Here is a 25,000-nt window from a genome sequence, read left to right as displayed (position 1 = left end):
GCGAGACGCAGCCAGTCTTTGGAAACTTCTGGTTGAGTAAGCCGAGAAGAGACGAAACTTAATGTGGGATATAAGTTCCCGGACGAAACTTAGCAAACTTGACTCATCTCATTTGTTAATTCAGGTGTCCGGGGACGCCTACATGCCTGGGTGAAATGCAGGTGTTTATTCCCTGATTCCTAAACTGTGAAAAGTGCACTCCTTTCTGTTTACCTACCTGTGTTACTTAACTATGTTTCTGCTTAATATATGCAAGCGCTTAGACAGTCCCGCACAAATGCATATGTATGATCTGCCCATATCCATATGTATAATATATATATATATATATATATATATATATATATATATATATATATATATATGAATATACATGTACAGCAAATAAATATATATATATATATATATATATATATGTGCCCCAAGGCTCAGTTATTATTGAAACTCGCCCCACCAACAAGACCTGAAATGAAACCTACGGGGTGTGGATGAGATTAGTGCCCGTTTCCCGAAAAAATTTGTTGTGACTGTTTTCCTACCAAGTGAACAATGTGTTTTTGTGTAAGCAATGTGTTTTTGTGTAAGTCTTCTGTTGTGAGTCGCAGCCAGGGTGAGGAAGGGTGCTGGGCTTGCAACTAAATTCCTTTAATGAATACCTCCAAAGAACACCCAGCCTAATGAAAGAAGGCGTAAGATAGGAATACATACATACATACATATACGTATACATACACACATATACATACACATATTTACGATTATATATATATATATATATATATATATATATATATATATATATATATATATATATATATATATATATATATATATATATATATTATGAACCCTCACGCAAATAGTATTTAAAGTATTTTCTCTCTCTCTCTTTCTGTTTCTAGAAAACTAGAGAGGAATTTTCATAAAGCCTTAGAACTGACACGAAATCGTAATCGATAATATAAACAAAGAAATTTTGTGGGCACAGCAAAGCTTAACATTATTAAAATAAGAAAGTATTTTTCCATTTGTCCGGATAGTTCGTCTTGCTCGCAGTTCTTCGTTTTACAATAATCTACTCATATTTTACAAAGCCTTTTGAAAATATACTCCAGAGAAGAAAGATTTAGTGTTTAAAAGTATTCTTTTACAATTCATTCGTCATACGTTTTCGTCTCTGACTGAAGATTACGAGAAACTGCCACCAAATCTTCCATCATGCCCAAGACGATGTGTAACACTTTACAGAGCCCAGAATACCACGCTGAACGCGACTAATGAAGTCCTTTCTTGTTGCATAATTGAAATGCTACAGCTAGACCCTCGCCTGACATGCCATCTCCTTTGCAATGACTAGCAATCTTGCAACCCATCATTAAGCTGTCATGCAATATAAATCACGGGGGCGGCAGTAACTTCCGTCGTATTCTCGGTCCTCGCTGGACCGGCAGCGTTTACCAGGCGTTCCAGGAATTTCCTGGAATGTGAATGTAATGTTATTCGCGAAGGACAGTACTGCAATTACAATTTGTTTACTTCTGACGACGAGAACTGCCTGATCTAAATGAGTTCCAAAAGCGGAGACCGGCGACCATTTTAGCATAAAAGACGGCGTGCCCCGTTTTGCCTGGAGACGGGTCTTCCTCGCTCACACAAGAATATTCGAGGCAAGGAAAGATGGACCTCCATTTTTTGTTTGTTTTTTTTTTTTCCACCCTCGCCTTCTCCGATTCTCTTTCTCAGAGCGAGGCCAACGAAGATCTGAGAGAAGTGACCTGACAAGTTCATTAGCGGATGTGAAGTTTTTTTTATCGAAAGGTTGATTGTCGAGACTGCAAGATGATATGCCTCCCTCGCTTTCCTTTTGCGGAACACGGAGACAACCTCGTCTTCTCTTTTCCAGAGAGAGAGAGAGAGAGAGAGAGAGAGAGAGAGAGAGAGAGAGAGAGAGAGAGAGAGAGAGAGAGAGAGAGAGAGAGAGAGGGGAATTTTTCTATAAATGGAGGACCACCTCGTCTGTCCTTGTCACCAAATAGATATATGTATAGAGACAGAGAGTGCTGGGGAGAAAGATATTGTTGTAAATGGAGACAACCTGGTCTTTCCTTTTCCCCTGAGAGAGAGAGAGAGAGAGAGAGAGAGAGAGAGAGAGAGAGAGAGAGAGAGAGAGAGAGAGAGAGAGAGAAATGAAGACATTACCGAAAATTATGGAGTGCAGGAAATAGCCCTCCTTCACCTTTTAATGTGTTGGTGGCGATTTCAATGGAACTGCGATTCCTAACGAGAAGTCAATTGGCAAGAGGAGGAATATTCGGAGGGTGAAATTTATCTCGGGGACGATTTTCTCCGTGTGTTTGCCCGCTTGTTGTTTTGCATCCATCTATTTATAAATATATATTAATATATATTCATAATACTTGGTTATAAGACTATGACGTTGATCTAAAATCAGCCATCAAAAAAAGGGGCAAAGCTCCCAAAAATATTGTATTCAAAAGAAATATATATTCAAAACTTTTTTATATTTTACATACATTTTCGTATTTTTCGGCGATTTTTGAAATCAAATATTGACTTAAATCTTTATTATTTTTTAACGGTGTTTTTATATGCAAAATGTTATTTTGTTTTATTTACTTATAAATATATATATTAATATTTATATAATTGTTTAAATATGAATAACATGATAAGCTTTGTCAATTATGCCACTATTAATATATTTATAAAACATTTACTTATTCATTCATCGATTCAGTTAGTTTAACTGTATTTGTATACAAGATGTTTTAAACATTTTTTTTATTCCTACTTATAATTTTAAATGGCCAGAGAGAAATAGAGAGATGTTGCTTCTATAACTCAAAGGTCATATAAATAATATACAGTATATATATATATATATATATATATATATATATATATATATATATATATATATATATATATATATATATATATAATTTATATATACATTATATGTGTTTGTGTCTGTGTAATCTAGATTACTGTTGGCTACAATTATCTCTTAAGTTTGATTGTGGCTATTAATAATAATTCATGTTTCTGGTGAATGTACCCAGTGGATTCTAGATATATATTTCAGCCAACAAGTAGAAAAATGTTCAACGCTTTTACGATGGGAAGATTGGCCTAAAATTTTACCCTTCTTTGTACCATGGTTGGTTAAGGCAAACCTCAATTTTTCTGATGTTTGTGGGTTCGAATCCTACCTGGGAAGACTAAAACTTTTCCTTTATGTCCTGAAAGATCCCTTGATCTTGGTGGTCTGCATCTACGCCAGAAAAAGGGCCATGTGCTAACAACTTCTTCATCCCAAAAGAACTGTTGAGAATTAGAAGGTGAACACCCTGTGTAGCTACTCTTCGGGAAAAACATATGTTGTTAGAAGTCTTACAAAGTGTGCAAGAAGAGAAAGTTGAGAGTAAATGTCTGTAAGAATAAGATAATGAGGCAATGGAGCAATGTATATTGTTATGAATGGCGCAAGAGTGAAAGCAGTGGATATGCATACATTTTGGAGAAAATATTTATTATAATGAATGATTGTTGGGTAAGAGAAGAAGTGAGTCACAGCATAGCTAATGCAAGGAAGGTAGCAAGGGGTATGAGACAAATCAGACGAGGCTTGGAGTGTCTACGAAAGCCAACGTGGAAATGAATGAAGGGACTTTGAGCAAACTTTCCTTGAAGGAAGACTGATGCTGAGATGAATTCTTTGCGCAGCATACAGTGTGTGGTTTAAGAAGTTACTGAAATGGTGAGAAAAATAAAGACAAGTAGAATTAATGGTAAAAATGTTAACACTGGAGAATGAATGGCTCAGGGCGTTTTGTGACAGTATGGCCATGTGGAAAGAATGGAGAATGACAACTGTGAAAAAAAAATATGGAGAAGAAAGGTCCTAATATCCGGAATGGTTAATTGTAGGGATGTTTGATGCGCTGACGACGAGAATTCTGTGTAGGTGTAAGAATGGCTAATATTGTGAAAGTTTTCCACTGGGAGGGGTAATCCATGATAAAGCAAAAAAGTTCCTCGTTGAACGGGTTGATATCATACTCGACTAGCACTCTGCTGGGCCCGCGTTTGAGTCTCCGGCCGGCCAATGAAGAATTAGAGGAATTTATTTCTGGTGATAGAAATTCATTTCTCGCTATAATGTGGTTCGGATTCCACAATAAGCTGTAGGTCCCGTTGCTAGGTAACCAATTGGTTCTTAGCCACGTAAAATAAGTCTAATCCTTCGGGCCAGCCCTAGGAAAGCTGTTAATCAGCTCAGTGGTCTGGTTAAACTAAGGTATATTTGACTTTTTTTAAAGCAATAAAACTATGAATGTGGTGGTGATTGCTGTCTTCTATGTTTTTTCCTGGAGCCACCCCCTGTTATAGGAAACGCTTTAGTATCAGGCAGTGCTAGAAGCGATGATGTATACACAGACTAAAACACACGCGCACACGCACACACACATATATATAAAATAATATATATATATATATATATATATATATATATATATATATATATATATATATATGTATGTATGCTTATATGACACTTAATAGCGTGAGACAATATATTCAGCTAAGGCCACAGGAAAATTAATAGAAAGAAGTACCAAGCGCTTTCGTGTTATTTCCAGCACATTTTCGAGGTACAATAACGCTAAAAAAGCCGAGAGTAAACTAAAAAATAAACATAAAAAAATGGCAACGAAATTATTCAAACTCAGGGACGGAAACAAGTTCAGACCAGCACAGTAGGTAGACATAGCTCAACAGGTCAATTCTGTACCTACTGTACTTGTTTTAAGTGGTTTCCGTGAATTTGAACATTTTGGGCGCCATTTTTTCAGCTTTTGTGTTTCCTTTGTTAGTTACTCTCTGTGTTTATAGCATTGCTCCTCGAAAATGTGTTAGAAATAGCACGAAAGTGCTTAGCACTTCTTTCTTTTATTTTTCCTGTTGCCTAAGTGAATATTTATTTATTAATTTATATATATATATATATATATATATATAATGTATGTCTATATAACATATATGTATATAATACATATACATGTACAGACATATATGTATGAGAGAGAGAGAGAGAGAGAGAGAGAGAGAGAGAGAGAGAGAGAGAGAGAGAGAGAGAGAGAGAGAGAGATGGTGTCATTTGAGGTGCCATTCAAATGAAAGAATACGAAAGCTATCAACATACCCAGTAATTGAAAACTTAACTTAAAAACTTGATATATATACAGTATATATATATATATATATATATATATATATATATATATATATATATATATATATAATTATATATATATATATACTGTATATATATATAATTATATATATAACAGATAGTATATATATATATATATATATACATATATATATATATATATATATATAGAGAGAGAGAGAGAGAGAGAGAGAGAGAGAGAGAGATTCAAGAGAGAGAGAGAGAAGAGAGAGAGAGCTGTGTCATTCAAATGAAAGAATCAGAACTATCAGCATACCCAGTAAATGAAAACTTATTTTAAAAACTTAAGTGAAGCAAAATCGTGTTCTTTTCAAACAAATAATACATTCACCTCTAAAATAGATAGTATATTTGTCCTGTACTGATCCTTATCGCCTTTTTAATCTATTAGTCCGTGATATTTCAAACAATGAAACGAGGGAAAAAACCTAAATCAAACCTTCCATCTTAATAAAATAAATATCCCTTGTAATATTGATATATACTTTTATCTGCTAAATTTTCATTTATAACAAAATATGACTCGAGTCGATTTCCATGAGTCACCTTTGACCCGCCGGCCGCTTTAGATGACCCGAAAAAAAAGGGGTATATTTTGCAGAGGAAAAACCAACAGGGAAAACTGAGGTTTGGTAGGGGAAAAGACAATAGAAGATTAGGAAGATAGATGTTATGGTGAGAAAGAGAGGGGGGCGAGAGAGAGAGAGAGAGAGAGAGAGAGAGAGAGAGAGAGAGAGAGAGAGAGAGAGAGAGAGAGAGAGAGAGAGAGAGAGAAAGGAATCGGCGAATACTAAATTGAATGACAAGGATAATAAGAGGGGCGAATGTGGACAAAAGCAAGAATTGTTTGAAAAGCGAGAGAGAGAGTATTACAGAGAAATAGTTGGTTATAAATAGAGAGCGACTTTGTATATCTATGTGTGTGAGAGAGAGAGAGAGAGAGAGAGAGAGAGAGAGAGAGAGAGAGAGAGAGAGAGAGAGAGTTCTGAATAGGAAAGGTGATTGAAATATGTGGGGTGTGGGACGCCGTCTCCAGCCCTATGCAATCAAAATGTGCAACCCTTTGTATGTGGCCAGAATGGCTATGGTGTTCTCCCACAGGACACTAACAGGTTTTCTTTTTCCAGGTTCTGTTATAGCAACACTTGCCACTTGCAAATACATATATGCATGTTTGCATACATGTTTTATGTTACATATACAGTATATATATATATATATATATATATATATATATATATATATATATATATATATATATATATATATATAGTTAAAATGGTATCAAGATCATATATATATATATACATACATACATACATACATATACACGCTACCTGACCAACCCAGCACTGGCCGGGAAAACTCCGACTGACAACTGATAAACTCTCTCTCACCAACTCTCCCTCACTTTCTCCTCCCTAATGCCCCTCTACTCTCTCTCTCCAACTCTCCCTCACTTTTTCCCTCCTCCCTGACACCCCTCTATTCTCTCTCTCTCCAACTCTCCCTCACTCTTCCCCTCTTTCTCCTCCCTAAGACCCCGTCTACTCTCTCCCACTTCCTCTCTCTCACTTTCCTGTTAAGATAGTTACTTCAATTACACTGCACAACATTTTTTACATTTTATATTTCACCCCCTTCTTTCCCCCTCCCCACTCCTATCGGGGTTGAACTGGGACTTAAAGGGCACCGGGAGTGCCACTTTTCATCTCAGCGACATCAAAAACTATGGAGTAGACACTAATATCTGTCATTTTTGAAATTTTATTTTTCACCCCTTCTCACCCTCCATTCCTATTGAGACTGAACTTGGACTTAAAGGATATCGGGAGTGTCACTATTCATTCAGCGACATCAAAAACTATGGATTAGACACTAATATCTGTCATTTTTGAAATTTTATTTTTCACCCCTTCTCACCCACCATTCCTATTGAGACTGAACTTGGACTTAAAAGGATATCGGGAGTGTCCCTATTCATCTCAGCAACCTCGAAAACTGTGGGTTAGACACTAATATCTGTCGTTTTCGGTTATTTTTACACGTCACCCGCTTCCCACTCCCACCATCTTTGGTGCAAGTGAAGTCTTAACCCCTCACTCAGTATTCTTTTCCAAATAGTAAGTCATATGCATACCAAAATGCGGTATAATAAACATGTAGAGTTTATTTTGTTACTAAGTCTACGGGCAGAACCAGCTTTTTCAGGGAAGCCCTTCCAACCCCTACCCCCTTTGGTGCTAATGATGTCTTACCCCCACAGTATTCTTTTCCACATAGTAAGTCATATGTATACAAAGTTTGGTTGAAGTTGCTCAATGCGTTTCAGAGTTCTGCTGGAACACACACACACATACATCCATTTTTATATATACATAGATATATACATATTTATATAAGAGAGAGAGAGAGAGAGAGAGAGAGAGAGAGAGAGAGAGAGAGAGAGAGAGAGAGAGAGGTCTGGCCTCCTGCTGATTAACAAAGACCCTATAGTATCGCCTGCACTTGATCAATCAAGATATGACAAAGCTAACAGAAATTCAATATGATTTCAAGACTAGACCCAACTGTACTTTACACTTATGCCTCAATTCAGGAGCTTTATCTTAAAAATGTATCATACCTGAAAAGGTATCCCAGCAAAATCCCATCTACATAACGTAGTTGATATGCAGTTGTTAAGCTGATATCAAATGCTATATATACATAATATACATACATACATACATATAACCATGGATGTGTGTATGTATGCCAGCGCATATGTACGTACGTATAACCATGAATAAAGAGAAATGAATATCAATCCCTTTCTGATCTCACATCCCATGACGAATAGTAATTGCCAAATCCTGTGTTCATTCATGAGGAAATTGGCCATTGTCTTTGCTAACAATATATCTTCGCGTAGAATATCTTGGAAATATATTTTACCCGCGCTCTTCCTCCCACGTAGCGAGAGGATTCAACGGGAAATTTTATCTGCCTGTTTTTATAAGGAGGGGATAAGCTTGCGTCTTCAATGCGAACAATTATCTATATAGCTATGATTACGCATTTTTTGTCACTCATAAAAGCAGCGCTGCGAAAAGTATAAATGACAGCCATTATTCAGATTTACCTTCCTCCAGAGTTAAAGCTCAGTATGTCCCCTCTTATCTTTTTCTTTTTTCTCTTTCTTTTCCTTTGTATGTGAGCGTGTTTTTCCAAGGAGCCTGTGATAGATGACAGTCATGGGTTCATTTCTTTTTCAGTCTCTGCACAGACTAAATGTTAATACCTTTCATAGAGGAAATTTTAATGGTATCTTTCTTAGAACAGATTCTAATAATATCTTTCATAGAATTATTTTGATATCTTTCGTAGGACAAATTCTGATAATGCCTTTCATAGAAAAATTTTTAATAGTATCTTTCACGGAACAAAGTTTAATGCCTTTCAAAGAATAAATCTTAATAACATCTTCACAGAACAAATTTTAATAATAACTTGATTTCTTTCATCAGGCGTTGGGTGCTCCAGCGACCTCCTGTCACGTCAAGTTCAGTAATGTTTATTCCTTTATAAAAAAAAAAAAGAAAAAATCCTTATCTGCCAAATATTTCAATCCCCATTTTCCCATCCCTGTGAACCTCAACTAAGCCATCAGAGTAACGTGGTTCATTTGTATCACAACCATGACACAAACGCAATTTGCTGAAAAATATGAGTCTTCTAGGAAATAATACGAAGGCCATCTTTCCTCTTGAACTTAACTACAAAGGTACGTTTTAGCCTAACGGCTACGTAAATCGTCGGGAGGTAGTGTGCGTCTTAGGTTGAGGTGAAAATAGCTGTCTATTATTTCTGAGCAAACTAATAAGTACTCAAGAAAGGATTACGCTCAAGTTTGTATTCCAATATAGCGTTTAATTCCCGGGCGCTTCATTAAATGACTGTCCCACTGAAAACAAAACACAATCAGATTAATACTGTATATGTGAAAAGGTTTATTAGAAAATCTTTAGAAAAGTACGTTTCTTCCAGTAACGAAGATATTCATACGCTCTTGCTTTCTGCTCGAATAATGCATTTACAACATTGCCTTCTAAACCTTCTAATCTATACCATCAATCCCCAGGTCAAAGGGGAACTCGTCAACACAGGGCACAGCCTGGAATGGAGAGTCAGAGCATCATCTATACCCACAGTCAATCTGTCAGGCGGTCCACTCTCGTACACTTATTCCGTCAGCCATTTAAGACTGCACTTCGGAGAAAGGGACCTGCAGGGCTCAGAACACACTATAGCGAATTATGCCTTTCCTGCCGAGGTAAGATGCTCAATGTACTGGGATGGTGTTCCTTTCAGTCCATTTCTTGATGTGTCTCTTGTAGCATGCAGTCATTACGCCGTTTCCTTTACCCAAGCACCAGCATGCGTTCTTACAGAGTATCTGCATTAGGTGTTCAAATTGTTCAAAACAGTGCATGTGCATTCACCATTAAGCTCTTTTTTCCTTAGAGTACAATAACTTGGTTTAGTGTTGGTTTCTTAACTAACTGCAGAACAGTAGCCATTAACCAAGTTGTAATATCACAAGCTCAGAGTGGCATTTTGTTTTCAACCTTTTCCTTAGTCTAGAGTAAAATAGCATTTAGTCATCCTCTTGTTTCCCCTATTCAGCGTAGAATAGCTATTATTTCCACGAAGTAACAAATTGTTTCCTTTTTTCAGAACGCGAACGTTCACTGATAAACCAGTCTTTTTGCTTCCGTTAAGCAGATCAGAGTATCGTTCTATCATCAATGTTTGCCTTGATCAAGGCAGTGGCGTTCGGTCATTTTCTACTCCTTTTCTTTGGTCGAAGCAGAGCATAGTTCATTATTTACCATATTTATTCATTGCCTACAGAAAACCAGTACATTTCCTGGTATTCTACTCGCCCACTGTAAAACCATTTTCCTCTTGCTTTCAGTTTAGTGCTTTTCTTGAAGCACAGAGTGAAGTAGTGGTGCTTCTCTCGCCTGAAATAAAGTAGTAATTCCCATAACGTTTACCCTGTCCACACTAAAGCAGCATTTTTGTTGGTACGCCCAAAGTTAGGGGCAAAGCAGTAAATTTTCCTGGTTTTTTGCCTTGCCCGTTGTATTTTTACTGGTCTTTTAGTAAGGCAGTGCTTTAACTAGCCTTTCTATAGCCTGCAGTAGGGCAGTACTTTTTCTGATTTTCCCCCCTGCCACAGTAAAGCAGTACTGAAATAAGGTGCTCCTCGTGTCTGGTACCAGCCAGACATTCCTTTTTCTCTCTCTTACCACAAATCAGGATTAATCCGAAAAATTAAAACTGAGTGTCTGCGCCAAATTCCCTTTGGACTCGAGAATACTTTGCAACGAGTCAGCTTTAATTTGTAATTCCCTCACTCATCTTTTCCATTTTTTTTTTCTTTTCAGAAGACTAAAAAATCAGAAAAACCAGTAAAATAAAACGAAATCATATACACGGATCCTTAACGTCCACAGCGTCAGTTTATGGGGAGGACATTTTTAAAATGTAAAAAAAAAAATGAAATTGGGATGCAATAAAAACTGAGAGGATATCTTCATTACACTTCACTAATTTGAAACCTCTGTTCCAGCTGCAGATTTATGGATACAATTCGCAGCTGTACACGAATTTCTCGCAAGCGGCTAGTCAAGTATACGGGGTGGTAGCTGTCGCCATTCTTATCCAGGTAAGTAGAATTACGAGTACGAGTGTTTGAGTATGTGTGCGTGTATGTTTGTGAGTGTGGAGGCTGTCCTTGGTTTCATTATGCATTTATTTGTTTGTTTTAAGCGTTACCGTGAATGAGTCAGCTGTTATTGTTAGTTTTCAACTTCGTCCTTTGTGTGTCATTTATATATATATATATATATATATATATATATATATATATATATATATATATATATATATATATATATATATATATATATATATATATATATATATATATATATATATATATATATATATATATATATATATATATATGTGTGCGTGTATGTATGTATATACGTACATACCCTGTGTTAGTCGTGAGTAATATCTCAAGGTGAAATCCTTTAAAATTTCAGAATACTTCTAATTTATATATATATACATACGTACATATTATATATATATATATATATATATATATATATATATATATATATATATATATATATATATATATATATATATATATATATATATATATATATATATATATATATATCTGTATAACACACGCTTGCAGGAAATTTAATTTCAAATCCAGTTAATATGTTTCTTAATCTTTTCAAGATACTAGATAGAGACGAATGGAAAAATGGTATTTATAGCTGTAAAAAAAAAAAAAAAAAAAGGAACTTCTCCCCTATTTCGCCTTTTATAGTTTAAGGTTATTTCTCCTTTTATAGTTAAAGGTTAAAGTGTTAGTTGAACTTTAAGCAACAAGAAAATGAAAATACAAAGTATGAGCAACATTAACTAGAAACAAAATGAATAAAAGTGAAAACAGAAATTTAGATGAGAGTGTATTCTGAGGCTGAGGGGGATAAAGAGTAAAATATATGACCGACAAAAAACCGTGTGAGAGAGAGAGAGAGAGAGAGAGAGAGAGAGAGAGAGAGAGAGAGAGAGAGAGAGAGATTAAACAAAATCCTACACATTTTCTAGCTGATATCTGCATGAGGGTTACTACTATACATTCAGTCTTGAGAGAGAGAGATAATGTTAATACGAAGAAATACTAGTGAAATGGACGTAAACGTAGGAAGTTCATAAACAAATGATAATAAATTATCGCAAGGAAAGACTGAAACAAAAAAAAAAAAATTAAAAACGAAAAACAAGAAAATGAAAAATGAAAGCCTTTTTTTGTTGTTGTCGAGAGAGTAAATAGGTTTGTATAAGCAGGACAGCTCACTTCATTCTATCCAATCTATTGGGAAATGGTTCACCCGGAGTCTATTCAATCCCATCCTTAGGAAAATGTCTCCCAGGGACTCTGGAAATTTCTTCTCTCTTTGGCTCTCTTATTAGTGTCAGAGTTCTTTTTTTTTATTTGTATTCGGGTCAAAAATCGTGATATCTTAGATATCTCTGACACACACACACACACCCACATATATATATATATATATATATATATATATATATATATATATATATATATATATATATATATATATATATATATATATATATATATATATACATACATCAGAAGAGCTACGATATCGTGACTTTCGAACCAACGAGAAAAAGGAAAAATCAGGCACTAATATATATATATATATATATATATATATATATATATATATATATATATATATATATATATATATATATAATTATAATATGTAATTGACCAAAGGGAAAAATAAGGTCTTATACAGGTACAATACAAGAGGCGAACAACTTTTAGTTTTATACAACCGGCTATTTCCCCCCTTTATCGTTAACAGCGAAACGTCAGATAAATTCCCCTTGCTCAGTACCACGGCATAACAGAAATTATTTTTTAAAACCCAACATATGCCACAAATAACAACGATAGATTGTGGCAAAACAAAACTCAGTAAAACATTTTTCAAATCTTCCTAGAAAATATAAAAGTTATTTGTTTTTTATCTGTTTTTTCTCGTATAAGACAACGAAACTGAAACTCTCTACATAAGGCTAGCGTTGAATTGACAACTGATGATATATAAAACTATAGATATTACTTGACCTTTCTCTTCAGATATTCAACCGAAATTGCAGTGCATTACTCCCCTTATGATATTCTTGCATTTTGATACATTTCTATCTATTTATATATTCATTATTTTTTTTAATAAGTTGTATCTCTTCTTTCTGTATTTCCCTTTACTTCTTCTTACTTCTTCCTAATGAACACCATATCCTTTGGAATCTTGATTTTCAAGTCAATGGCCCCTGTGTGCTTCTTCCATGTAAATAGGTTTCATCTACCGAATAATAATAATAAGCTACCACTGACCTGTCCAGACGCAGACCACTTTGGTACGCTCTCATGCGTAAAATGTTAAAGGATTCAAGATATCTGGTATGGCCCTTTGGTCTCTCCACCCCAACTTGTTCTATGAAGCTGAATCCTTTATTTTTTCTTCCTTTTACAGCTTGGAGATCGCACCTCTCCCGCCCTTTCCACTATGCTGGAGACTCTGCCTGATGTGAAGTTTGGAGGTAGGTGACACAATTTCATTTTATATTGCTCTTGTTCCTAATATTCTCTACTGATGATTTCAGGGAATGGGATTTAAACAAAAAGTAAGTATACCTTAGTTTAACCAGACCACTGAGCTGATTAACAGCTCTCCTAGGGCTGGCCCGAAGGATTAGACTTATTTTACGTGGTTAAGAACCAATTGGTTACCTAGCAACGGGACCTACAGCTTGTTGTGGAACCCGAACCACATTATAGCGAGAAATGAATTTCTATCACCAGAAATAAATTCCTCTAATTCTTCATTGGCCGGCCGGGGACTCGAACTCGGGCCTAGCAGAGTGCTAGCCGACAACTCTAATGACTCGTCCAACGAGGAACTGGGGATATGGCCCTAACGCAAATGCCAGGTAAATGTTCATAATTTTCTTTCTAATATGAGGTGAACCATCTCATGAAGTATACGTCAAATTGTTATCATAAAGACAGACAGACAGACAGGTAAGGCCTGGTGAATTTCACCCTTTCTCTCTCTCTCTTTCTCTCTCCAGCGGATCGTTTTCATGAAAACCGCAAATGATTCTAACAGAATCATTTCACGGAGTCCGCCATCTTTGGCAGACCTCGAAATTGCTTCGGTGCTTTCCAATTATTACTGACGAAATTTTCGGTGTCTTGATCCCGGGGTCCCTACTACCCACTCTCGCCCCGACTTACCCTACCCCCTCCACCACCCACCCTTAAAAGAGACGCGGGGGGGTGAGAGAGAGAGAGAGAGAGAGAAAGAGAGAGATGATGGAGCGGAAAATGACTCTCAAAGTTTCTTCTTCTTTCTCCCGTCGCCGAAAGATTTCTTGTGCGTAATGAAGAGTGGCTCATTAGTATTTCCATTGCCATTTTGGAATTTTTTAAAGGCTGGCTCCTTTTTCTAACCTGACGCAAGACCTTACCTAAATTCACTGATTTTAAATGCCTTAAAAAATCAATAATGGTTAATATATTGCTTTTAGATTTCAAACGGTTGGATGGTGGGAAAATTAGGTGCTAAAAATCTATCCATTTTTTATATTTCAGTTTCTAATAAAGTCTTCATTTTTAATTCGGACAATCTAAAGAATTGTGGAGGAAACAATTAAATTCAGTGAAATCAGCACATTTCCATTCACTGAAAAATAGTTTAAATCGGACGAAGGAAGCAGAAAGCATAAACTCCCACATATATCAATAGAATCTGGGAGCTAACTCGCCCACAAAACTCTTACAAAATATCCCGTACCATACAAGCACTGTACTTGCCGGCAGCATTCCTTTGCGCATGCGCGCCTAAACAAACAAAAGACAGGTAATTTCAGTACCAACTCCAGTGATTAATTTCTCCCCCTTCTATTTTGTTCAATTACGTCACGTTCCGTTTCATTTATTCATCTATTTTTCACCGGAGAATTCAATTCCGTTTGATGAGTGATACGCCACACGGGCCATTTCAGCACTCCCGAATTCTCTCATACATATATTCATGGCATAAATGAATTCCTACTATGAATAAATTCCTGATACGGGCAAATTTTGGGCATCATCATATTCTTGATGTCAGCATATCCTTGATATGGGTATAATCTTCATTTCAACATGTTCTTGAAATAGGTGTGTTCTTCCTAATAACATATTCTTGACACAGGCACATTCTTGTGTTCAGCATATTCTGATAACAACATATCCTTGATATGGCCATGGATATAAATACATTCTTGATGTAACACATTCTTGGTATAGGTATATTCTTGATTTCAACGTATTCTTGATATGTGTATATTCTTGATATCAACATATTCTTGATATAGGTATATGCTTGAGATCAACATACTCTTGATACAGACATATTCCTGATATCAACATATTCTTGATATAGGTATATTCCTGATATCAGTATATTTTGATACTAAGTCATTCTTGATTTTAACATGTTCTTGAGATAAAGCTAATCTTGATACCAACGTTTCCTTGACGACAAGGTTTTCGTGACGTGAACATAATCCATACATAGAAACAATCCAGGTATCAATTTATTTTCGATAATAACAAATTTATTGTATATATGTCGTCACGAAGGTAAGTATTTCAAGGTAAATACTTTGGCTCATGAATGCGATATGGATTTTCAGGAGCTGAAATGTCTGTGTATTAAAAACATCGCGATTTGCTAACAATAACGGAAGCGAGTTGTTTACATTTTGAAGGCAGATAATTTGGAATTGATTTCCCAACACATATCAAATATAAAATACGAAATGAATGATTTTTATTCCCCTAGAGCATTAGATACTGATCGAATAGGTTTAAGACACACGAACTGCCCAATTTTCACCAACATAATTATACTAATTAACATAATTAGTCAATTCGGTAACCAATCTCCCGAAATCATTCCTGCATTGAAGGGATTCCAGGCAGGATATCGAGAATCCCAACAGGAATTTGATATAATTCTCTTGATTTGATACGATTCCCGGCTCCCTCTCTTGGTCTCTTTCCTTCTACTTTCATGTGTCAGGTATATGTTGTTGTTGTTTATCATGGAAAATGTGTCTTCTAAAAGCATATGTATATATAATATATATACATATGCTTTTAGAAGACACACACACACACACATATATATATATATATATATATATATATATATATATATATATATATATATATATATATATATATATATATATATATATATATATATATATATTTATGCTGCTGTTTATGTTAGCTATTAATGGAATTATACATTACAATCATACACGTGTATAAATTTGTTATGAAAATAAGTAAACATTTCTGTAGAGTACGTATATACTTTTATGACCAGAGAGAGAGAGAGAGAGAGAGAGAGAGAGAGAGAGAGAGAGAGAGAGAGAGAGAGAGAGAGAGGGAGAGAGAGAGAGAGAGAGAGAGATAGACTCATAAATTATCTACCCACACGTACTCTAAAGCAAACTGTTAGTTATTCAGTACTGGTTTAGAGCTGTAACAAAAAAATTTCAACTTAAAACAAATCTAGAAACCTAAGACATTTTTATACTAAACAAAGCTACAAAAGAGTTACCATGGCCTTGTATGATTACAAAGAGATGCGAAACACTGATGATAAAAGAGAGAGAGAGAGAGAGAGAGAGAGAGAGAGAGAGAGAGAGAGAGAGAGAGAGAGAGAGAGAGAGAGAGAGAGAGAGACTGTACTCCCCCGAGTCCTTCAAAGTTCATAATGCCAGAGAAACCTTATCCTCGTCAGGCACTGTGAATACGTGAATCTTCGAACTCCTTTTCACATCACCAGAAAACGTTTTTCAAGTCACGCGTTTCTGGAGCATTTTGGAGCTGGGTTTGAATAAGAACGTCAATGACCGATCGTTGCTTAGGAAGTTCGTCTTCGACTTCGAGTAAAATTGCTCTAAGAAAAGTCGAACTTTTTTTTTTTAAAGAATACATTTGATTTTCATTCCATAAGGTATACCGCTACTTCATACATTTCCGGTTGTCAGAAAATAAGAAAACTTTGCCGCAAGAGTTCTACATACTACTCTTGTTGCTCACGAATTTTGATGACGAGAATAGGGTTAAGAGTACTGATGCCTACTAACACTTGTACATCTAGCACACACACACACATATATATACATACACACATGTATAGCATATAACATAAATATATACATTTATATATATAATTTTACAGGGTCGTCATCTTCTCAAATGCACGAGCTGACCATAAGCGATCTGCTGCCATCTACCGACCAATATCTGACCTACGACGGCTCTCTTACTATCCCTGGGTGCTACGAGACGGTCACGTGGATACTCCCGAACAAGCCAATCTATATAGCTTTTAAGCTGGTAAGTAAAATTTGCTATTTCTAAGAGGACTTTCGAGTTGTATGCAAATGAGTTCTGTCTGGGTGACGCCACGAATATTTATTTTTCATTATAGATTATGGAATTTAGGCCAAAGGCCAAGCAACGGGACCTATGAGGTCTTTCAGCGCTGAAACGGAAACTGATAGTTAAGGTTTGAAAGGTGTAACACGAGGAAAACTTTGCAGTTGCACTCTGAATCAATTGTTAGGAGAGTGTGGAGAGGAAGATGTAAGAAAGAGAATGTGAACGTGAACGGAAGTACAGTAAAAGGCATGAAAGGGGTTGCAGCTAGGGAACGAAGGCACGTTGCACAGAACCTTAAGTAATACCTACAGTGCACCGCACGAGGTGCACTGACGGCACTAACCCCCCACGGTTTTTTTTTTTATTATGTATTATGGTAAAGAATGGTAGCAGTCATTTCGCGATATTCAGCGTAGGACGCCATTTGTCCCTCTCATATTCAAAGCGAGGAGTTTACTTCTGCATGAAAGATCAAGAGCTTCGGCTGATATTCAAATGAAATACAAATTAATTCTTTATCATTCATTAGCTGCTCATGCCTAATCAGTGTTCTGTAATTGCCAGGGCTGAGGATGATCAGGATTGAATGTGCAAATGCTATTACTGAATAAGTGGAGTAACAACCAGAAAAGGTTATATATATATATATATATATATATATATATATATATGTGTGTGTGTGTGTGTGTGTATAATATATAATTATATATGTATATGTATATATACATACATATGTGTGTATGCCTTCCCCCATCCCCTTACATGGGAAGGCAGTAGTAAATGTTAGCATTCCGGTCGTCAACAAGCCTTTTAGAACGAGGTTGCTAACCCCATGCCTCTTAATCCCTGAATACGACCACCACGATCGTCTAACTACCAAGTACCTAATTGCTTACTCAAGTTAGCAGACTCAATGAATTCTCAATGGAGCCCTCATCCTATGACCTATATGTATAGAGAGAAAAAAAAGGGAGCTTTTGTTGGATATATAAATCAATCAAACTCTAATTCTTTTTAATCACCTGACAGATGCGAAGTCTGAGACGCCTGAAACAGGGGAAAACAGACTTCAGCCGAAATGCGCCAATTGCCAACAACTTCCGGCCGTTGCAATCGGCGCACCATCGTACCGTCCGAACAAATATCATCTTCAGTGATGCACAGGTAAGTCCCTTGATTGGTTGCCTAATCATTTACTTTTCCTGGGTGTTACCTAGGAGGTGCATCTTAGTTAACTGATGAAAACATTAATAACGTTATAAAGAAGATTCGCAGAGCATAAAAGGTCAGTTTAAGCAAGAAAGATTTTCACAGAAGTGAATGCAGAGAGGAAGATTATAGAGCAAATGGAACTCGGGTCAATGATGCAAATTAAGATAATGTCTACGAAACCAGGTGTGGTCCTGGGACTCTCTCGGGCTTTTAGTGCTGAGTTGGAAATAGAAGTCATGATCCTTTTTTTCATAGAATGAGAATGGAGATGAAAAATAACCCGCGTTCTTTTATTGAAATGAATTTCGTTCTAGGTAATGCAAGAAGCTTCTCCCTCCCTCTTAAATTTTATTTTAACTCATCATATCCTAAGTATACACTGTATGTTTTGAGAAACGGACCATCTTAGGATGACGAGTGTATGTATGTATGTATGTATATATATATATATATAATATATATATATATATATATATATATATATATATATATATATATATATATATATATACAGTATATATGTGTGTGTGTGTGTGTGTACAGAGAGAGAGAGAGAGAGAGAGAGAGAGAGAGAGAGAGAGAGAGAGAGAGAGAGAGAGAGAGAGAGAATCCAGAATAAAATCATCTCTCTTTTATCCTAAAATGAATATGACAAGTCTGCTTGAGGTTTGCAGATAACCAGTTATCACGGAGTTATCTTCTCGCCTCTCGGAGACAATTAATAAGAAGTGGGCGTGGCCCCTGAATCTTGAGTGACATTATCCCATTCCCCTCCTGAGCTATCAAGTCGTAATCAGAAATTTTCAGCGAATGAATGAATTTCTCTTTCTCTATTGGAGCCTAAAGACCAGAATTAGTTATATTCTTGCTCTTTAGTTCCTCGAGTGCTGGGCAGACACTGAAGATATATATTTAAGATTCTCAGTCCATCATCCAATAAATTTTCATCATAATTTCGCACTTTGGAACTGCTAAGCAAGCAGTCATTCGTAAGCTAAACATGAAATTCCGTCTAAGATAGTCTAGGTAATATTTTAAAAGATTGAAAATGTTTTAGCATTCTCGCATGAGCGAGTATATGTGCTCACGCAGGCTAACAATTACATTCATAGAGTCGCAAAGTGATAAACTTTTTAATACGCTTGAATAGATATTTTGTAGTGGTATAATAGGTGAAGCATTTGCCTCCACCTCCTAATAAAGCGTTCATTAGAATTCCGCCTAGGAAGATAAATTTCTTCCCTCGTTTCCTTTCAGATTTCAAGGCTTGCAGTGGAGGGCGCATCTAAACATATTCGGCGGAGTTAAAAAGTCATTGTGGGTTTAGCAATGCGTGGAATTGATAAAGTTGACAAAAAGGCCTAATTTACACATAATGTTCTAGCTATATGTATGTGAGTATATATATCAGGCGTTCAGCATTAGAAGGGTCTCTCGCCCAAACTTTTGAAAGAGGCGTTTTTCGCCTGATCAGCTTTAAAATAATACCCCTTTTTTCCAAAAAAAAAAGGGGTGGGGTTGAACTATAATTTTTTTATGCATACTTTTCTATTCTATTCCTGATCGCAAATACTTCATCTTTTTCAAGATTCAACTTTGTATCTTGAAAGATAAAGAAATTAGAGCAGGCTGAATTTCAAAATTTTGATGGGTTATAACTCAAAAAATATTTTTTGTGTGAGAGGCCCTTCTAATGCTGAACGCCATATATATATATATATATATATATATATATATATATATATATATATATATATATATATATATATATATATATATATATATATATATACTCTGTATATCTAATAAGTGTATGTTTGAGATTTGTCACACACACCATGACATTTTTTCTATTCACAAACATAAAGCAACAAATGTCTTTTAATATCAAATTCACTCAACATCGGAATAAACACCGAAGGGAATTTGAAGTGATAAGCGATCCGTCACCAGAGGGACTCGAACCACTGAGCGGTTGGGGAAAGACGACTTTTTCATTGAAGCTAAGCATTAGAGTAGTCGCTTAACACTTATATATTCCCCTTCGGTGTATTATTCCAAGGTCTGATATTAAACATTTGTAGGTATGGTTTGAATATGTATGTGCATATATATATATATATATATATATATATATATATATATATATATATATATATATATATATATATATATGTGTGTATTTTTTATTATCATTTTTATTGTACTATTTAAGTTCAAAAGCATACATATTACCATAAAAAAATTTCCCCATTTATGCAACATTCGCAGGGCCAATACATAACAAATAGCAATGTCAATTCTCTGAAAGAGAGAGAGAGAGAGAGAGAGAGAGAGAGAGAGAGAGAGAGAGAGAGAGATACGGGCCTTTTCATAGCTACACTGAGCGAGGCTTATTCTCAAATAAAGTCGTTCCGGGGCCAGTTTTTAAATCGGAGGAGCATTATTCAGACACGCGTTGCAATACAACTACCTCAAAACAAAGCAATCTCCCTTGCAAAGGGAGGGAGGGAGGGAGGGAGGGAGGGAGGGAGGACTGCTGTTGTTGGCTTGTGCGTGTGTTCCTTTTTATCTCTTTTTTTATTAAAGAACTTTCCAATCACAGCGTTTCCGCTAGTTTTTTGTTTTTTAGCTACATGATGACAATGGAAACTGCCTCCTTTTTTGGCGTTGTTGTTCAAGGTGCCAGGAAAATAGTCTTTGGATGCACGGAAGATACTCGGGGTGATTCTCTCGAATAATAATAATAATAATAATAATAATAATAATAATAATAATAATAATAATAATAATAATAATAATAATAATAATAATAATAATGTGCATATCAGTTTTCTAAGTGCTTTTCAAAATGTGACAAACGGCTTCGACTTCCCATTATGATTATCCTTTCTCTCTCTCTCTCTCTCTCTCTCTCTCTCTCTCTCTCTCTCTCTCTCTCTCTCTCTCTCTCACATACTTACACACTGTTTCTCTATTTCTGAAGATTACCCTAAAAATGCTCCATTACTAAAAGATGCAATCTTTTTAAGTAGGATGTATCACGGAAGTGCACAGGTCACGTAATCACCGACGTTTGGTGAAGCTTAAATAGCTGGTTATATATATATATATATATATATATATATATATATATATATATATATATATATATATATATATATATATATATATCATACATATATATATAAATATATATATATATGTATGAATATATATATATAAATATAGAGAGAGAGAGAGAGAGAGAGAGAGAGAACCTATCTATGAAACTAACATAATTTACTGCATATATCAACTGTGGCGCAATTGGTTTTGAATGGAGCATGGTATAGATAAACAGATAGATAGATATAGAAAATAGACAGATAGATAGATAGGTAGACAGAGAGACAGACAGACAGATAGATAAAGATATAGACACAAATTCAAAGGGGTAAACGGAAAACATTTTTATTCCTCAACGGAGCAATTTCTAATAGGTTGACTCATTCATTATGTAAATAGTTCAGTTGTGTTTGGTCCATATTTATTGAGCGTAGGGGAAAAGAAGGGACGGGGTGAGGGTGGGGTGAGGGTTCATTTTTGGCTGCTGAACAATGAAGGATAATTGGGGCTGGCCTGTGTCTTTAGTCCAAAGCATTTTTGGCCCGTTCCAATAGTTTCTATAGTTTGTGAAGCCAGATCCAACGATTGTGTATTTAGAAGAAGAAGAAGAAGAAGAAGACGAAGAGAGAGAGAGAGAGAGAGAGAGAGAGAGAGAGAGAGAGACTACATCTCTTTTCAGTCCGTTTATCTCGAACCTCACGTTGAGTCCTACCAAGGTCCTTTAAATATACTCAGAGTATATTTGAAGGACCTTGGGTCTTATCATAGGAGTCTCTGCTGGTCGGCAACGGTTTGCAAAAAGGTGGCCTTAGCTATACATGTTGGCACATCTGATCCAAAGAATTCAAGTCTCTTCCATTAGTTCTCATTATTTCTGCTGTCTATAGGAAAGCTACCTGATCCCAAAGAAAATATTCTATATCTTTCTCTCTATCTTTCTTTCTACCTGCCTATCTTTGTGTGTATGTGTACATAGCTATCATAGCTGTGGTTGCCATAGGAAGTTGCCATCTACACAAATTTTGTCTTTGTCTTATACTTCCTTCAAATGTCTTGCATATTAATATGCTCGCAAACACAAACATTTCATGTTCCAATACACAAACATTCTATTATATATATATATATATATATATATATATATATATATATTATATATATATATATATATATATATATATATATATATATATATATATAATATATGCGTGTGTGTGAAAGAAGTTATTCTTTCCTTAATTCGAATACTTAAGTAAATGGAAGTCTAAATGCAAATAACATTACAAACGTAAAAAATAAATGCCAGTTGATAATCAGAACAGAATCATGTTAGTCATAGGTAAAACCGCTTGTGAAATATCCTTACAGAATTAAAACTCTTTGTATATGTTGCGTGTATTTAGTAAGCCTGCTCGGATGAAATAAGCTATGACACGTTTAAGACTGTTTTTCTTTTATTACTAAGCCGCACATGTCAGATCTCCGAAGTCGCGTTCCAAGTTACTAAACAGAACCGTCTTAGCTCATTCCTTAGACCCATTACTCATTTAGCAGATGGTCCGTCTCCGTAGTCTACCGTATGCGAGAGATAATTATGATTTGTGCGTACAGGGAAAGTTGCTGTCCCAGGTCCTCGTTGTTCTAAACTAAGGGATGATATATGGTCAAGCTCATTTGGCAGTCGAGAGGTTTTATACGGCTATGGGTTACAGAGTAATATATGAATGAAAATATATATTAAACTAGTAAAAATGCGCCGAAGTTTCTTCGGCGCAATCGTTTTCTGTTTAGTCGCTACAGCGTGCAATCAAGGCTACCGAAAATACACCTATCTTTCGGTGGTCTCGGTATAATGCTGTATGAGCCGAGGCCCATGAAACTTTAACCACTGCCCGGAGGCCTATCCTAAATAGTTACCAGAAGCGCGATTAGGGTAACTTTAACCTTGAATAAAATAAAAAGAACTAAGGCTAGAGGGTTGCAATTTGGTATGTTTGATGACTGGAGGGTGGATGATCAACATACCAATTTGCAGCCTTCTAGTCTCAGTAGTTTTTAAGATCTGAGGGCGGACTGAAAAGATTGCGGACGGACAGACAAAGCCGGCATAATAGTTTTCTTTTACAGAAAACTAAAAATTAAGAGAATTAAGGACTAGGTGAGCAGAAGATGGCTGAAGTCTCTGTGGTGTCAAAAGAATTTATCAGTAAACAAATCAAGGTAGCTGGGGGAGGAATGAATTGGTAAATGTAGGAACGGCAAGAAGGCTCGAATGTCCGACATATTCAGTGATAAACGGAATGAACGATTCACTTAGACTTCGAACTATATTTTGGAAAAACTCACATCAGTGATCTATATTCGAAGTCTTTAACAAAAAACAGAAGGTCATTTAGCCATTAATCAATACGTCTTATAAGGTACAGTATGTAACAGTTCCAAATGCACCTATATGGATAGACAGACCTTTAAATATTTGAAGGTAGTCTTTTTAACTCTCTCATTTTGTTTCTCCTTTTAGGGTAAAAAATGTTCGACTTTGGAGCCAAGGTTTCGTTACAGAGGTAAGTGGCGCTTTCCTTAAAGTGTGTGTGTGTATATATATAATTTTAATATATATATATATATATATATATATATATATATATATATATATATATATATATATAAAAATTATACATACACACATACACATACGTATATAATGAAATATAACAGACCTACACGTATAAGATCATATAATTCAACACACAATATTTACAATGTAAGATATGAAAAAATATTAAATAACTACAAAATGTTCATTATTCCTTTTTCTCTTTTTCAGCCAATGATTGGAGGAACTCCTGACCAGATAGAAGTTCCACCTGGTTTTCTCTCCCTCGTCCTTTCCCTCTATACACTTCCTCCTCCCCCTCCTCCTCCTCTTCCTCCCCCTCCTCCCTTTCTCCTCCTTCCTCCTCCACAGTTAGAGGACTTCCTCGCAGTCCTATCTCCAGAAACAGCCTTCGGGGTCGAAGCCACGAGAGTAGCCGATGGACTTTCCACCTGATCTCTGAGCGAACTTGCCTGTTTAGCTGCGTTTGAATAAGATGTCTCCTTGCTCTGGTGACCTACGAAGATGAACACGCATCACTCCCAGATATATATATATATATATATATATATATATATATATATATATATATATATATATATATATATATATATATATATATATATATATATTATATTTAAATTATATATATATATATATATATATATATATATGT

The 25,000-nt window shown here is 35.5% G+C and overlaps 2 protein-coding genes across 3 annotated transcripts in view; one reads left to right on the top strand and one right to left on the bottom strand.

The window, feature by feature from the left end:
• Positions 1–24,864, top strand: part of LOC136848697 (carbonic anhydrase-related protein 10-like) — a 73,942-nt gene extending 49,078 nt beyond the window's left edge. For both annotated transcript variants that reach the window (XM_067121206.1, XM_067121208.1), the window contains exons 5-11: positions 9,402–9,593; positions 10,899–10,994; positions 13,432–13,498; positions 17,206–17,363; positions 18,438–18,572; positions 24,250–24,292; positions 24,556–24,864. In XM_067121206.1, coding sequence (XP_066977307.1) covers positions 9,402–9,593; positions 10,899–10,994; positions 13,432–13,498; positions 17,206–17,363; positions 18,438–18,572; positions 24,250–24,292; positions 24,556–24,578 — 714 coding nt within the window. In that variant the 3' untranslated portion in view covers positions 24,579–24,864. The remainder of the gene's footprint in view (positions 1–9,401; positions 9,594–10,898; positions 10,995–13,431; positions 13,499–17,205; positions 17,364–18,437; positions 18,573–24,249; positions 24,293–24,555) is intronic.
• The window catches only part of LOC136848698 (uncharacterized), a 141,760-nt gene that overhangs the window by 95,864 nt on the left and 20,896 nt on the right, over positions 1–25,000 (bottom strand). The gene's annotated exons all lie outside the window — the stretch shown is intronic.

Source organism: Macrobrachium rosenbergii, chromosome 19 (assembly GCF_040412425.1).
Source record: "Macrobrachium rosenbergii isolate ZJJX-2024 chromosome 19, ASM4041242v1, whole genome shotgun sequence".
NCBI classification, from domain to species: Eukaryota; Metazoa; Arthropoda; class Malacostraca; order Decapoda; family Palaemonidae; genus Macrobrachium; species Macrobrachium rosenbergii.
Note: the sequence above shows the minus strand (reverse complement) of the source record. Positions and strands in the feature narration are given on the sequence as shown.